Genomic DNA, 15,269 nt, shown 5'->3' on the forward strand with positions numbered 1-15,269 from the left:
GTGAGTCACTGCTGATGTGCAAGGTAGAGTTCAAATTATATTTATAGCTATTGGACATGTGCCACCATCATGGATGTCCTGCAGCAAACACAGCTACCGAGCAAGGTGATATGTCAGTGTGTTCCTGCAACTTCATCGTGTGACTGTCTGATGGGAAGTGTGAGAACTAGAACTTCTGTTAGAAATTCTCGTACCTTAAGAACAACTGGGCATATCTAAAATCCCACATAAATCTGAATCTCAATTTAGAGGGTCAAAAATCACAGATACTGCGCAGTCTGTTATGATAAAGGCAAGCCCAACCTGGGTTGCACAAAAGTCTGATAATAGTGATGGGGTTGAGCCCGTCAGATTCGACTTAAATTCTGAAATATCTGAATCTGCAATTCCTAACTGACCTGCTCTTTAAAAAAAAAAAAAGGTAGAAAAGTTAAAATTAAAAAAACCACAGTGCTCAGGAGTAGATCTTGGCTGACCTGAGCATTTTATGGTAACCTTGAAATTGGGCACTTTCATTTTAACGGTCTTGCATCTTCCCAGTGTTGTCCTGATGCTACCTGTGCTGAATAGACATTACAATAAAAGCAGCTTTAACTGTCCCCTTTGTGAGCTCTTTGGAGCTGCCACTTCTTGCAGGAACAACTTGTTTTCATCTAACAGTGCCTTCACCTCTAGGTTAAGTAGACCTCAGTGGGTTAGATGCACACTACTGGGACTTGAGGGAAGTTCCATGTTTATGGCTACGCTACAGCGTGCTCATGAGGATCCAGGGAGTCAGGAGAATCTCAGGTTGAGTCCAAACCTTTTTTCAGAGGCAGCTGTTCCTCTGTGGGGATATGAACCCATGTGAAGTATTTCATAGAATAGATTTTGGTAGCGTTGACAGCGTACATGGAAGAACATCACCACTGGTGTGGTGATACATCTCATCTTTGCCAAAATACTTTGTTAATTAAATAATGAATACAAAATAAAATGTGATAGGTTTTGGGCGTCTGACCTCACCCCTTGCTGTAAAAGGAGATGCACTGTGTGATATCTAGTGCCAGTCTCTGAGAGAAGGAACCATGGACCTATGAAGCTGGGCATGTTTTGTGTGGCGTAGGCTGTTCTGAACTTCGAGTAATTTTAAACTGTACTTCTGTAATTCTAAAACAGAAAATGAGCTACAGTTACTAGATTACTTAGAAAAAGTAAGTTCATGTTTATTTTCAAATAGGGGATGAATTTTTTAAATCAACCAGGCTACAACAATTACAACAAGTAGTTTGATTAAAAGATTTTGACATTAGATACAGGAAATACAACTGTTAACATGAAAGGTTAATTTTTTCAGCCAAGACTTGTATTTCCGAGCTCTGGTTTCTGGCTCATGGCATAAACCTGTACCTTTGGTGATTTATTCTGTAGTTCAAAAGAGAATGTGTTTCGGATGTTATTAAAACTCAAAATCCATGGGTATGTTCTATAATAGTGGAAAAAATCACTCATGTGAATGAAATATATCAACATCCTCATGCTGCTTTTACCAAAACTTCGTTGTTTGGTTCATCCACTCACTTCCAAGAAGAGAAGTGTCACTACTATGTGATACCACTCTGACAAACAAAAGATTGCTTTTGCACAAGAGTGCCAAGGTCAAAGAACAAAATTCTGATGGCGTCTTCCTAACACCGTCATTAGAGGAAGGTGCTTTGTGGTGACAGCCATATTAAATACCCTAATTAAAGTTTCTGTCAAACTACCCTAGCTGTGTACTTGCTCTAGAACTAAAGAAAGCAAGAACCAGCTTGAAAGCAATGATGGATGTGTAGCTGTGCTGTAAATTATTAAAAATGGCTGAGAGCTGTAAACTGAGTCTCTCAGTCATTAACTTTGCCTGTCTTCATATATTAGATTGTAGTTTTGAAGTGGCCTTTTTGAGTGAAGTGATTGAAAGGGCCTAAGGAACTCCCCTGGTTAATTTTTCATGCCTTGGATGGCTGGTGGATGCCTTGTGGCTGATCTGAGTTCAGCAGCCATGTTGTGTTTCTTCTAAAATGGTGGATGGGCACTTCACAGGAGTTCTGTGCTTCCATTTAATAGCTGCTTGTGCACATTCAAATACATTTTAAAGTATCATTGCTACACTTTTAAACCTCTAAATTTCACATGCATTAGGATATACTGCATGCTTCTGTTGGTCTACTACTATATTTATTTCCCTTTTCAAAAACTTTTTCCATAATAAGAGTTTCAAGTAAAGTACATCAACAGAGAAATTACAATCCTGGTCCAAGCTTTCTTTCTATACATCTGAGTAGCTGTCAAATGGAAAAATTTAGAGGATTGCACACTATACTGTCACTGGATGGGTTCATTAATTTTTATGTATTTGAGGCTATATTTCAATCTAAGTAGATAGTGAGACACTACAAGAGAAGTGGTTTGCTTGTACGTATCAGGAGGATAAACTTGACTGGCGAATTTCATGTAATTGAAATTTACAGTAAAAAGAGGATTCATGAGTTGTTTTAGGTCTTTAATCTTGCTACCTTTGCTGAAGGTAACTGTGATTAAGAATTTATTGATACAGCTTGCCAATAGGCGTTTCCAAAGTCAGATTTCCACATTTGGACCTTGCCCTGTAGATGAGAAACTTTGAGCTAGAGGAGATAATTTGTTCCACGTAAATGTGTTACATAATTGCCCTGCATCCAGCTGATACCTCCTCTCAATCAAAAGAGCATTTTATTTTCTGTTGTGAAGGTCCAGTCAGTTTGCTTAAGCATGCTTCCACTTCATGCCTGATTGATCTTCTTCAAAAACTTCAAAGAATATATTTTTTTATTGTTTTTTCCTCAGTGAATTTGTGGACTGGGTTTGAACTTCTTGGTTTGTTTGCAGGTTCTTTAATAATAGGCTCCTTAGCGATACTTTTAATTTTTTATTATAAAGATAACTTCTGCAGCACATGCTGGGAGCTGGGAATGCTTGTTTTTTGTTTTTTGCTTTTTTTTTGTATGATGTAATAAAAACTAATGCTTGGTCTCATAGACCTTAAGGTCTAGATCTCTTATTTTTTAATTTGTTGTAATTGAAGTGTTTTAATATCCCATTTTCCCTACAGATGTGTTGAGGAATTGATTTACTCACTGTAAGCAAAATAGCTGCTCTTGGTTGAAGTACTGGTAAGTTGTTATTCCTAATAACATTTACTTTTTAGCTTTAAAAAAACCCCAGCAACCACACATGGCTCTAATGTTTAAGTGGCTGAAGGATTTGGCTGAATACATTCTGAAGTTCATTAGTGTGTGGCCATGTGTGCATGTGTGTTTCAGACAAGCTTAGTTCAAAGGCCCTGGGATCATTCCTGCTGGGCTCTGGGACAGTGAGCACTGCTTGGACAGTGCTCTCTCCCTGGCTGGCTGTAGAACAGCTTTCAGATCTGATTCTAGTTCTGGGGGCTTCCATGATTTGACTCCAGATTTCACTGAGAACTTTTATATCACAGTTCTGCTTGTTCAGAAATGTTTTTGGTATGCAGATGTCTGTCTCTAGAGAGATACCACACACAATTTGGATAACAAATGGTGTGGAAAGTATAGCAGGAAGAACTTGCTGTGCAAACATCTTGTGTTGTCCTTCTGTCAGGATCAGTGGGAACCTTTGAGCAGACAGTTACTGTCTCCTGTTCTGCAATTGTTCTGTTTCTGTTCTTCATTCATAAAGCTCTGACTTTGTACAAAATGATAAATGCCAGTACAGTTTTCTGTTTAGTTTTTTTAAAATTGCTAGCTGATAGACTTTAAATCATTCCTCATATAGTCAAAACATAAAATTGGCAGGCTTGAGTAGGTAAATTAATTCAGTTCTATACTGGATGAATATAGGGACAGGATTTTTTCCCTTTTTCTTAACTAAAAGGAATTTGGTCTTGACCTTTTGTTGTCTTTGGCACATTTTATGACTTTCTTGGGAGTTGCCTTTGGAAAGACAAAAGTTTTTTTGTCTTCTGTCTACTTAAAATTCAGACTCCTTGATTCTACATGTTTAATTAGGGCATCCATAGCATTTTGTGTACATGGATTAACTTTTTTTTTGTGGGGAACCCTATTCCTGTTGCACTGTGCTTTGGAATATTTGCTTTTCTTTAAGAGTTTCTTTTAGTCTGACATGCTACCTGATTGAGCAAGGCCTTCCTTAGGCTTCAGGTGGCTTGGGAAAATGTTCCAAGATGCAAATTCACTCATTTTAGTGGCTAGATGATGGTGAATTTTAGGTGTCCCATGGCTGTGTTTGTTAGCAGAGCCCTCCAGCAGCCACTGCCTTCTGCCCTGCCTCAGGTACTGGAAGAGAAGCTGTTTGTACTCCAAAGTGCTGTGCTTCTCTTCCACTCCATGGTGTGGAGACTAATGTAGAGCCTTTTTGAAAGGGAAAAGGAATATGTGGGGTTAAGGTGCAAACCTTGCTAGGCTGTCTTAGTCTGGCCTCCTGCTGCTTCTGGGTCCATTTCATTTTGGACCAATTTTATCAGTTGAGTTTTCAGTCCTGAAGCAACAGTAGAAAAAGATGAAGTAAAAGAGTTAATGGACTTTAAGGAATTAAGTTTTAATGTGTGTACACAAACTCTGTTTTTTGATAAGTATTTAATCTCTTCTACTACTGTGATCTGTTAAATTTTATTACTTTGTTCTTTCAGAAGTCTTAAGATATTTTTCCCACAGCAGGTGTGTGTTGAACAGCATTATTTCTTGATATGTTTCTTTTCCAGCTGTCCCTCAAAACTCTTCCTATGCTATCCACCGGTGTCTTCCTAGAATCTCTAAATATGTGACTCATGTTCCATTTTAATATTAATCTTCATGTGATTCCTACATCTTTCTGTGTGCATTTTTGTTTTTTCATTGGGTTGTAAATTAGCCATTGTCGGATGTGGCTCTTTGAGTAGAACTTTGGCTTTTCAGTTACACACTGAGTAATTCTTCCATCCTTTTCTGGTTTACAATCCTTACCTAAAGGAAGAGGTGAATGTGAAACCCTTAAATGACTTAATTGAAATAGTTGTGTACAAAAGAAGTTGCTTCAAAAAGCAGTTGTGAAAGAGTTCAAATGAGTGGATCTTGAAAGATCTGGTGTTGCATTCTCTGGTTAACATGGTGTTTAGTTGAAGCACTGATTTTTATCTTTAACTCTCTTTTTTAAGAGAAGAGAGGAAATGCTTGAAAACACCAGGAGCTTTATTAAAGCTGGCATACTTGCTTAATGCAATAAAATTTTTTATTTAAAAATAATGCCCACAAAGGAGTGCATTTGTTAATAAAATTCCACATCTTATCTGGAATTAACCTTGAAATCTGTCAAACCTGGCAAATAGCCTTTCTTACCTAAAAATACCCAAACCTACATGAGTTGTGCTTTTACTGCTCTGCTTAAGGAACATCTAATAGTGGTAAAAGCAGATTTAGGACTGTCCAGAGCACTTAGTTCCTGCTCAGAATGGTACAGAATAACCTAATGGACTTAGCTGCCAATGAAGGACACTTCTTTCCTCCAGTGTATAAATTACCTGGGATGTTGTTGAGAATAAAACTTGCTTTAATGAACTTTGAAGTGTAGAACTTGAGGTTTGGTTTACTCAGAACCTCATTCTGTCCATTCAGCTCCCTCTGTTGGAGTGAATTCCCTTTCCCAAGTAGGTCACCTTGGTTAAAAGTTTAAGGCTCAGGTTTCATTCTGGAATAGTTTGTAAATGTGGTGGTGTCTTATGCATGAGTGTTACATGTGTTGGGCTTCAGTCTCACACTTGAAGGAATGCAGGGTTACAGTGGGCCTGAAATGGCTGAAGCCATGGGTTTGGTCATAAGGGATGTCTCTTACTGCTGGGATCTTTTAATTCAGCAACAAATAATTGCAAAAAAAGCTGAAGAGAAAAACTTTGTAAGCTCAGATGTTTTGTAATTGTTGCCTTGAACCTTTAGGTAGGTTGGAAATGGATGACATGGAGTGTCAACATGTTCCCAGTAGTTTGAAGGAAACTTGGTCAGTGTTGCAAGATTACCCAGGTCCCTGATTTATTGTGACCAAAGTACAGTGCTGGGAAACCAAACCAGTAATTAGTAGATAACAGAAACTTGAAAAGTGGGCAGATGCCTAATTCATTTTACAGTAGGAATGGTAGAACCATGTCATCTGGGGAAAAAAATGGGTTTTTCAATATCTACCTCAAGTGTAGGATCACTGCATATGTCTTCATGGAGGAGTGTATTTTTGTTACATGATTGAAATTTCTTAGTAAAATGTGCCTTAATTCATAAGTAAACAAATGCTGTGAAATCTTTTAAAGCAAATGTAAATTTCACAAGTGTAGAGACTGCTATTAATATTTTGGCCATTCTTGTGGCATCTTTTTGATGTATAATAAGAACAAGAATGTGTTCTTAATTATAATACCTCATCAGTTGTGTTTACTGCTAATTATTTTACAAGATTTAGAGAAGAGTTTAAGATGAACGTCATAGGGTTACTTGCAAAGTTCTTGCTCCAACCCATTGTAGGTGAACCTAGCAGGGAAATTTGCCCTGAAATTGCTTTTGGCAGGTTCTGTCAGTGTCTGAGGCAGAGGGCTGACACCAACTGGAAAGAGCCTTTTAAGGGTGACTAATACCTAACTAAATTACTTTTTTTAGAGGTGGGGAAAGTTGATGTCAGTAATTGGATTTCTGTATGTTAAGCTTATTGAAAATAACTAAAAATTATTTTAATGGTCTTATTTATGGCGTTTCCACTGTACACGCTAGTACTTCAGAGTGTTTGATTGTGTCAGTAATGGACAACTTGGTGGTGGTTTTTTTCATGTTTTGATACTTCAGTCAAGGCATTACCATGAAAAAATATTCAAACTTTTAATTCATTTTTGAATGCCTAAATAGACTTGAAATTAGTTTTGTGAGAACTGGAAAAAAAAACCAAACCAAACCCAAAGCAACCCCAAGACCAGATTAGTGTGAGGGAAAAGCACCTTTCAAAATATAATAATTGTCTCAACTGAGGATGAGTTGAATGTTTCAAACAGAGCATTTCTTTAAACCTGAAAGTTCTGTTTCTGAAAACATGAATGACCTGGGGTTGAATACTCCTGCAGCTATGCACATTTCACAGTGCAAAGTGAAATTACCAGATCCCATATTCCACTTCTATGTGCAGTACTTTCCCATTGTATTTCAAACAAGGAAGACTATAGAACAGCATAACACAGGACACATGGGTACTTGTGAAAGTCAGACTGGGGCTTGTTGTGCTGCTCCCAGTGCTCTTTGCTTTGCTGTAACTGGTGATTTTGAGATGAGACTGGGCAAGCTGGGATGCCGAGGCAAAGACCACTAGATGGCCCCACTGGTTTTTGCTGGGCTGTGGGTAATTTCTGCATCCCTTGTCAGAATCTGCCCAGGACCATCAGGGAGCAGAGTGGTGGTGAAGTTGGCTTTCAGAGTAAAATGAGGTTAAACCTATACATATTCAAAAAAATAAATTGACGTTGGAGTGCAGATACTCAAAATCGTGAGGACATTTTAAAACCCTTTTTTACATGTCATCCTACAGTCAGCATTGGTTTCAAAATGATGTTCTTAACACTTAGTAACTTCCTGTACCCAAGTTTTGCATTTGAGGAGGAGTAAGATTTTACTTGAAGTAAATTGAGCTTATATTTCTTGGAAGATAGGAAGATGGGAACGTTGGGTTTGTATTTATCCATGTGGATATTGGTGCTCAGTTTGGTTTGTCATTCACCTATGGGCTTGGTTGCTGTTCCATGATGAAAAGTTGGAAAATGGCTCAGGAGCCTTGCTAAAGGCAGCTAGTGTGACTTGTGACCATTTTCATGTGATTTCTGGTGTGTCCTTTCCCACCAGTAACTAAACCAGTCATTCCATTTGCTTGTGTGTTTGCTGTTGCATTGTACATCTTTCACGAGCTGGAAAACTGGGTTAAGATGGTGCAATGTCTTGTGTCCAGTCACCATCTGTCCTTAAGAAACCAGTTTCCATTGGTTTTGATGGACCTGTGTCTTTGATGAAAGGAGCTTGAACAATACTTACAAATTTTGACTTGTTTCAAGAACCTTGGTGTTCGACTAAGCAATGTCAGCTTCAGGGGATGGGCCAATGCAATGAAAATGGTTGCAAGAGCAAATTTCTTAGATTTTCCACCACAGATTTCTCTAGTGGTTTAACACTGAAGAAATTTCAAATGGGATTCATGGATCCTGAAAGGATTCTTGCACTTCTAATAATTTCTCCCCTGTTTTTATAGTTTTGGTTGAATTTTCTATTTTTGATTCTTGAATTGATTATTTGACATTGTTTTTGATAAAAGTAGCTATTGTGTAACATAGAATGAAGCATCAGTTACATGTTTAAATTATCTTCAAGGTACAGTAGTTGAATGTCTTAGTTTAAAGCAATGATGTGATTCCAACAGCATTTTTCTTCTAATTTTTTATAAAGAATCCATTCAGATGAAGAGTGTCAAAAGGAGTCTACGAATGAGACACCAAGATGGCAGTTCCACTGGGGATTGAGAGGTTGAGGAAATGGACTAAGGCTTGAGTGCTGGGATGTCTGTCCAAGAAAAGGATGTTAAAACGTGGACTCTCATGTTATTAAACCAGAGAAGATCTGGGTTGTGATCATCCTATCAAAATGGACTGTGCATTTGAATTAATCAGTGGCTATCCAATGATGGATTTGTTTGAGGACTGGGTGGCAAAATTTTCCTTTTGCGTTATGTTTGCATGACAGGCAAATTAATTTGGTAAAAGATCTGTTGCTACCCCTTTCGAGAAAATGTAATTTATAAAGTGACTTTAAATAAAAGGTTTTGGTTTATTTCACACTTTGTGTTTGTCCTTTCTGGCTGAATTTTTTTATTGTGTTGATATTGAAGTGGGTTACCTTTTTGGTTGCTATTAAACTGAGAAATATTTTAGCAAGTACTGAAGGCAAGGTAAAATTTTGTGCTATACTTGGTATCAAATGTGGTTTTCATTTGCAAATTATGTTCACTTTGCCATGACTTCCAATGAATTTTTATTCGCTGGCTTGTTCATTCAGGTGCTTAATATGAGGAGTTTTCAGCACTTGGCCTATTGTCAGGGCACTGCTGCTGAACTTTGTGAAGTTATTTTAAGATGGAATTGATACCAATTGAAGGCTGAGAAAATACAACAATAAAGGAGTACTTGAATGTTTTGTGTAACTTTTTTAGGTATGTTCTTGGGTTGTGTTGTGGGTACAGAAACTTTTCAACAGATTTCCTGGACTGCAGACTTCCTGAACAGTCTCTTTGGTCTTAAAATTGTTCTGTGCAAGTGTCCAATCTGCTTCATTGCTCTTGCATGTAGCTTTAGTGTCACCATACTGTGCCATGTGTTTGGTGAGAAAAAAATGAGTTATTCTTGATATTGCATTTGATACAGATGACATATTAACCTTTGCAAATTAATTTTAAAATGTTTCTAATATTCAAAGTCATTATTTCCTTCCAGGTATCTAGTAGTCATTTCTTCTCTGTGTGTTTCACCTGAAACTCAAACTTGTCTTTGTTTTGTGCTGGTGGGCCAAGGTGATAAACCTGGTGCTAAGATAACCTTGAAATTGTCTTTGAAAACCCAAAAAAATCCTGTTCATTGTCTGTGTTTAACCATTTGCCTTGCTCAGACTTTTTTGGAAATACCCATTTTTGCCATGATGAGTTGCTCATAGCTGTTCCATCCAACCATTTTGGTGGGACATGCTTGCCCCAGTTTGGTTTTGCCATGTGTTTTTATGGTGGAGTTGGTTACTGTGGGTCTTCTGAAGGGTTTCTCATTCAAATGAGTGGTTTTCCTGAGTGTTACCAAAAAATGCTTGGCACGGTCTTGCATTGGGGTTTTTTAGTTCTTGCAGTCAAGGTGCAAGAAGTCTTCTGTGAATAATTGGTAAAGTGGGATTTTTTCTGAAACGGTTTGTGGCATTGGAGAGTTCCTAATGAAACCCCTTGTGGAAAGAGGCTAGATGGTTGTAGGAGATAAATGGCAGGTCTGTGGAGGAATTAAAGGGGATGGTGTTGGTTCTATGGTGGAAACCAATGGATTTGGGCTGTTGGGATGCTGGCCCATGGATGTTCCCATAGAACCCCAAACTAGCCCATTGCCCCTTCATCCTCCAGTGGTCCCCCAGTGGCTGATGCTCCTGTCTTGTTGTGATGCTTATGAATATGCCAGATGTCCTTGTGCTTTGAGGGGTTGGTTTTGGTCATGGAAGACAACTGGTGGCCAGAATGGAGTGGTCAGGGAATACTTGGATCACCTCCATTCCCTTGGTGATATATCCTCTCAATTCCAGGATGTTGTGTTGGCGATGTCTATTGATTGATTTGCAATTCTGCAGCTTGGCTATTGTGCAGCTTTAAAATTAATTGGTGTTAAAATCTGTTAATGACCATGAATGGGTTAAGAATGTGCGTTAGAAATGAGCAGTTTGATGGCGTTGGACTGGCTTGACCGTAGTGCCTCGGTGTAGCTGACGGAAATGGCGTGGCTGTCGGATTTGAGTTGTTGGGGGAAACCACTAGGGAGGCGCTGTGGAGCTGCAGGGCAATCTCAGCTCTGTGGGCTTGGCTTGGGAGCTGCTCATGCTCCTGTCCCCCCCTGCCAGTGCCAGCACTGGGGGGCAGAGGGGACAGCTCTTGTCTGGGGATTCTGCCTCCGAACTGGGGGGAAGCTGCCCCTTGGGTGGGGTGACCCCCAGGGTGGGCTGCTGCTGCCTGCATGGCTGTGAGCTCCACTTCCATGCCTTCAAAATGGCTTGTAACAGCACCACTTCCTGTCCAGGGAGGAAGTAATTTTAGCCCAGGCACTGAAATATTTAGCAAATCTTTAAAACAAAAGGCACAAATTCCATTTCTTTCTGGCTTCCAAAGGGTGCCTGAGCCACATGGGGTTAAGGTGCCCCTTGAGCTGGGGTAGTTGGAAGGAGCCAGGGCTGTGGGGTAGCAGGCACCCTTTAGGTGGAGGCTCTCTCTTTTTTTGGTAGAAATGAAGGGGTGGGTCTATGGTACATCACCTGAGTTGTGGGGTAAATGTAGAGAGTGTCAATCAAAGGCAGAGCTCAGAGCTGGGAAGGAGCTCTAGATGGCGGCTGTGCCTTAGAGAGAGCGCGCTCAGCTCCGTGCCTTCCCCAACACTTTACGCAACTTTCCCTAACTTTCAGGCAGCCTCAGGGGGCCCCCACAGCCCCTTGCCTCTCCTAGGCACTAATCGGGGGCCGAGCGGACCTTTTTCGGGCAGAAAAGCAGCTTTTGAGGGCTCCCTTTTCGTGCCTTGCTGGAAAGAAGAAGCCGTGGAGAGAGCCCAGGTCGTTGTTTTTCCAGCTTAGAAGCCATGGCGTACCTCCATTTTTGTGCGCTCTCCTAATGAGCTTTTTCCCCCGGACGTTTTTGTACTAATTACCGCTTCTTTTGCTTTATCGGCAGCGTATTTTTGGGATTAGAATATATATTTTTTTTTTCATTTTCGGAAATTTGTATTTTATCGGTATAATTCTAAATATTTTGGATCTAATGTTTTTCCACTACCCGAAACTAATATCGACTTGGTCCTGGCGGCGGTGCATGGATCAGGTAGGTGAGCAATTAATAATAATAATTTTTAGATTTCTACCGTTTTGAGTACTTTGATTTTCGACCGATTTGTGCTGTATTGGGATGACGCAATAAGATACAGAGATTATTTGCATCCAGTGTTACTTTGGGAAAGTTTGCAGGATGCTCCTCTCCTGTGTTTATTCTCGGATTTTTCTTGTAAAAATGATTATTTGTTTTAAATCTCCGGTTTGCCGTGTTGATCAGTGCTGTGTATTGTTATAACAATATCATTGCAGCGTCAGGACTTTGTTCCTGATAATGAAAGCCAGTGAAACGAACTGGGACCTTACCTTTCTTTCAACTTTTGACAGTAAATACCTGGGCACAGGACTTCAAAGCAAACAGACACCCCTGACCCCCTTTTAATATTTAAGAATAAAAAGATGATGAGAAATAAGGACAAAAGCCAAGGAGAGGAGGGTTCAGTCCACAGCAATGCATCGAGGTATGACCTATCAACTTTCTTTTTTTTTTTTTTTTTGTAAAACCTGTGAATACCCTGTTTACTTTGACAGCCTTGGGTTACTGTCAGTGCTTAATAGAAAACATTTTACTGATTTTGCTTCCTTTTTAAGGAATGACCTTGAGATTGTTAGCATGCCACACCCTAAATTTTTTTTGTAGCAATTTCTGAAACTTGTGTTGTGACTTAAGGGCCCATGTCCTAGGCAAAAGGTACTGTACCTTTATTCAGGGCAGCCCTTGCCCCTGTATGATGTTTTTCCAGCTTTTGAATTTCAGTTTTTAGGTTTTTTGTGCTGTGAAAAATGACCTTGTCGGTTTAGCCATTGCTGCATTGCACCATTTTACATACAAGGCAAATTTTTCTTTGAAGAATCTCAGAAGTCTAAACTTTAACTGAGGGCCATACAGAAGCCTGGTGTAGTAGTAAATTATAGTAAATAGGCACAAGAAAAAGTTACATGAATGAAAAAAAGCTTATTTTAAAATATAAACTGGAAAGTGCCTGTTTGTCGGATACCTCTTACTTCAAATTTTATTTGAGCTTGTGGAACTTTGATTCTGTGGAGGTATTTTAGAATATTTTTATACAATTTAACCAGACTTTGCCCTGCTGGGGATGGCATTTTGTATCATAAAATATACTCTGGGACTGATAACAAGAGGCACCAAACGATTTGCTTGCTTTGTTTAACGTATTTTTCCTCAGATTGTTTTTATTTACTTTTGTCAAGTAATGAGATTCTTTACAGATTTTTAGAAACTTAACCTTGATGTGGGAAAAGTATGAAATACTGAAAATGTTTGTTTGCTGGGAATGCAGAAATATAATTACCAAATCGCTCATTTTGTATTTAAAAGGTCGGCTCTTCCAAACACTGGAAATTAATCTATATGCATTTTTGGTTTTTTAGTTTGTAAATATTACTGAGTTTTGCATTTTGTTAATTTTAGTTGAATCTTGGCCTGTTTCTTTTTCTATGGTGTTCTCTTCCTGAATTTTTAACCAACATTAATAAAAAAGAACTCTGAACTGTCTGTTGTATCACATGTGCTCTATGTGATGTTCAGGTGTTGGAATATTATTCTTGATGTCCAGTATTTAACCTTCCTAAGCACACGAACTGGAAATGGTGTGGCAGTATATATATTATCAAATTACTGTAACCTTCTAGCATAAATGTGGATGGTGTTCTGGGTGTATTAAAAATACAGACGATTTTTAAATTGTAAAATAAATATGGGTAAGATTGTTTAATTTGAAATTATTAATAACTAAATTAGCCTCAAGGATTGTTGAGGCACTTAGATCTTTTCTAATAATGCAGTTTAAAAACACATCAGATTTTCATACTGTGCTTTCTTTACTGTGAATGCTGCACACAATATTATGTAAAAAGTCACTGTTTATAAAAATTATTTTTCAGGTTATATAAATTTTTGTGCTTTTCTGAAGTGGAGATTATCAACAAGAGCAGCAATAGACATAATTTGTTGAGGAAATTGAAAGTATTTTATCAATGTTGGAAAGGAATAGGAGCTAAAATCTGAGCCATGTAGCACGAGTCCCACAGGGGGTTTTGTCCTTAGGGGTATGAATTTGCATAGTGCTTCGTGTGCTTTTGGGGTTTTCATTGAAAGGTTATTTATCATAATTGATCCATTTACATCTAACACCTGTTGTGTGAGGTTACCCTTGTCCCCCTTCACATCTTTTTTTTTTCTCAAAATAAACCTGTTGTGTGTGACACCAACACACCTGAAGTGTGGGAACAGTCGAGCACAGGATATTTGCAAGTGAACCCTGTTGAGCTTATTTGTGAGCTGTGAGTCAGCTCAATGTCATAAAATGGGCTTTACTTCCTGAGGTTGACCTGAAGTAGGGGAAATGATTTCTAGGAAGTCAAGCCACCACTTTGCTGTGCTGTAACCCAGAAATGCACCGGTGTCTGCACTTCGCATGCTGCTGAGACCAGCTTGGCATCTGTGGAAGTCCCTGAAGGTGGAAGTGGCACAGTCCTGGTGGGAGCCCGGGGTGGTGCAGGAGGTGGATGTGTGGATGGATATCCAGGATATGGATATGTGCCTTTCACCTGGGCTGGACAAGGGTGTTAGAGCAGAAGAAAATACAGCTCCTGCACACCACTGTGGTGCCCTCACTCAGGAACTGACTCCCACTTTTCCAGTTCTAAGGAAATACAGAGGCCTGTGTGGAATAAACAGAAATGCTTGAGAATTGTCCCAAAGCAGATGATTATTCTTGGGGAGAGAGGTGGTGTTAAATCTTTGCAGTTTGTAAGCTGAGGGTTGTACTCCTGCCTTTCCAGGTGTCCAGCAATACCTGTCCTTTGTGCTTTGACAGTAAATGGAACTTGGAGCTGAGTGATTATTTCATGTAACTTTGCCCAACAGGGAAAAGTTGCTCTGGGTCTGCTGCAGTTCCTGCTGACCCCCAGCTGTGTGCCTGGGATTTGCATGAGTAATTGAACACAATCTGCTGTATTTTCTAGCATCTTCAGTGCTGCGTGTCTGTAAGGCAGGTAGTGTGAAGGTCCATCCATGGTCGGCCCTCGTGGGAAGTGCAGAGGCCGGAGGAGGGCTGGGGCTCCCCTAAAGCCCAGGAGTGACTTTTGCAGAGATAGCAAGTAACAGGCGTGGGATACGTAGTTTCTTTCCCTTGGCCTGTATCTGTTGTAGTTGCTCTCCCACCTCTGAAATACCCGGCGTGGGAACGGTTTGAGCTGCAGACCTTGCAAGGCTGGACAAGCCCTTGTGTCTGTATCCAGCTCTGAGCTTCTCTAGCATTAAAATAGCTTTTTTTGGGGGAGAACCAGGTTGCGCTGGGTTAGCTCCCAGGCCGTTTTCTGTGCAGAGCTGGAGCTCCGAGGTCTGAAATGGCGTGTTTTGCTCAGCAGCCACCTCCCAGCGCAGGGCTTTGCGCAGCACAACACCCTCGCCTGACGTGGCAGCCATTTTATGGAGATGTCGGTGCACACCAGCCAGCACTCGGCGGAGCGGGGGGAGAGCAGGGGAGCGATGGCGTTCAGCACAAACTGCCCGCGGTGCGGGGCTGCGGGAGCAGGGGCAGCCCGCTGCGGCTGGGGCAGCGGCGGGGCCGGCTGGGGCGGGCGGCGGCGGCCGCG

The 15,269-nt window shown here is 40.1% G+C and overlaps 1 protein-coding gene across 5 annotated transcripts in view; it reads left to right on the forward strand.

Annotated features, from left to right (window-relative positions):
- CHD2 (chromodomain helicase DNA binding protein 2) overlaps positions 1–15,269 on the forward strand; it is an 83,801-nt gene that overhangs the window by 18,934 nt on the left and 49,598 nt on the right. For all 5 annotated transcript variants that reach the window (XM_033070388.2, XM_033070385.2, XM_033070386.2 and 2 more), the window contains exons 4-6: positions 3,110–3,170; positions 8,487–11,640; positions 11,976–12,109. In XM_033070388.2, the coding sequence (XP_032926279.1) occupies positions 12,048–12,109 (62 nt within the window). In that variant the 5' untranslated portion in view covers positions 3,110–3,170; positions 8,487–11,640; positions 11,976–12,047. The remainder of the gene's footprint in view (positions 1–3,109; positions 3,171–8,486; positions 11,641–11,975; positions 12,110–15,269) is intronic.

This window comes from Catharus ustulatus, chromosome 12 (assembly GCF_009819885.2).
Source record: "Catharus ustulatus isolate bCatUst1 chromosome 12, bCatUst1.pri.v2, whole genome shotgun sequence".
In the NCBI taxonomy this organism is placed as follows: Eukaryota; Metazoa; Chordata; class Aves; order Passeriformes; family Turdidae; genus Catharus; species Catharus ustulatus.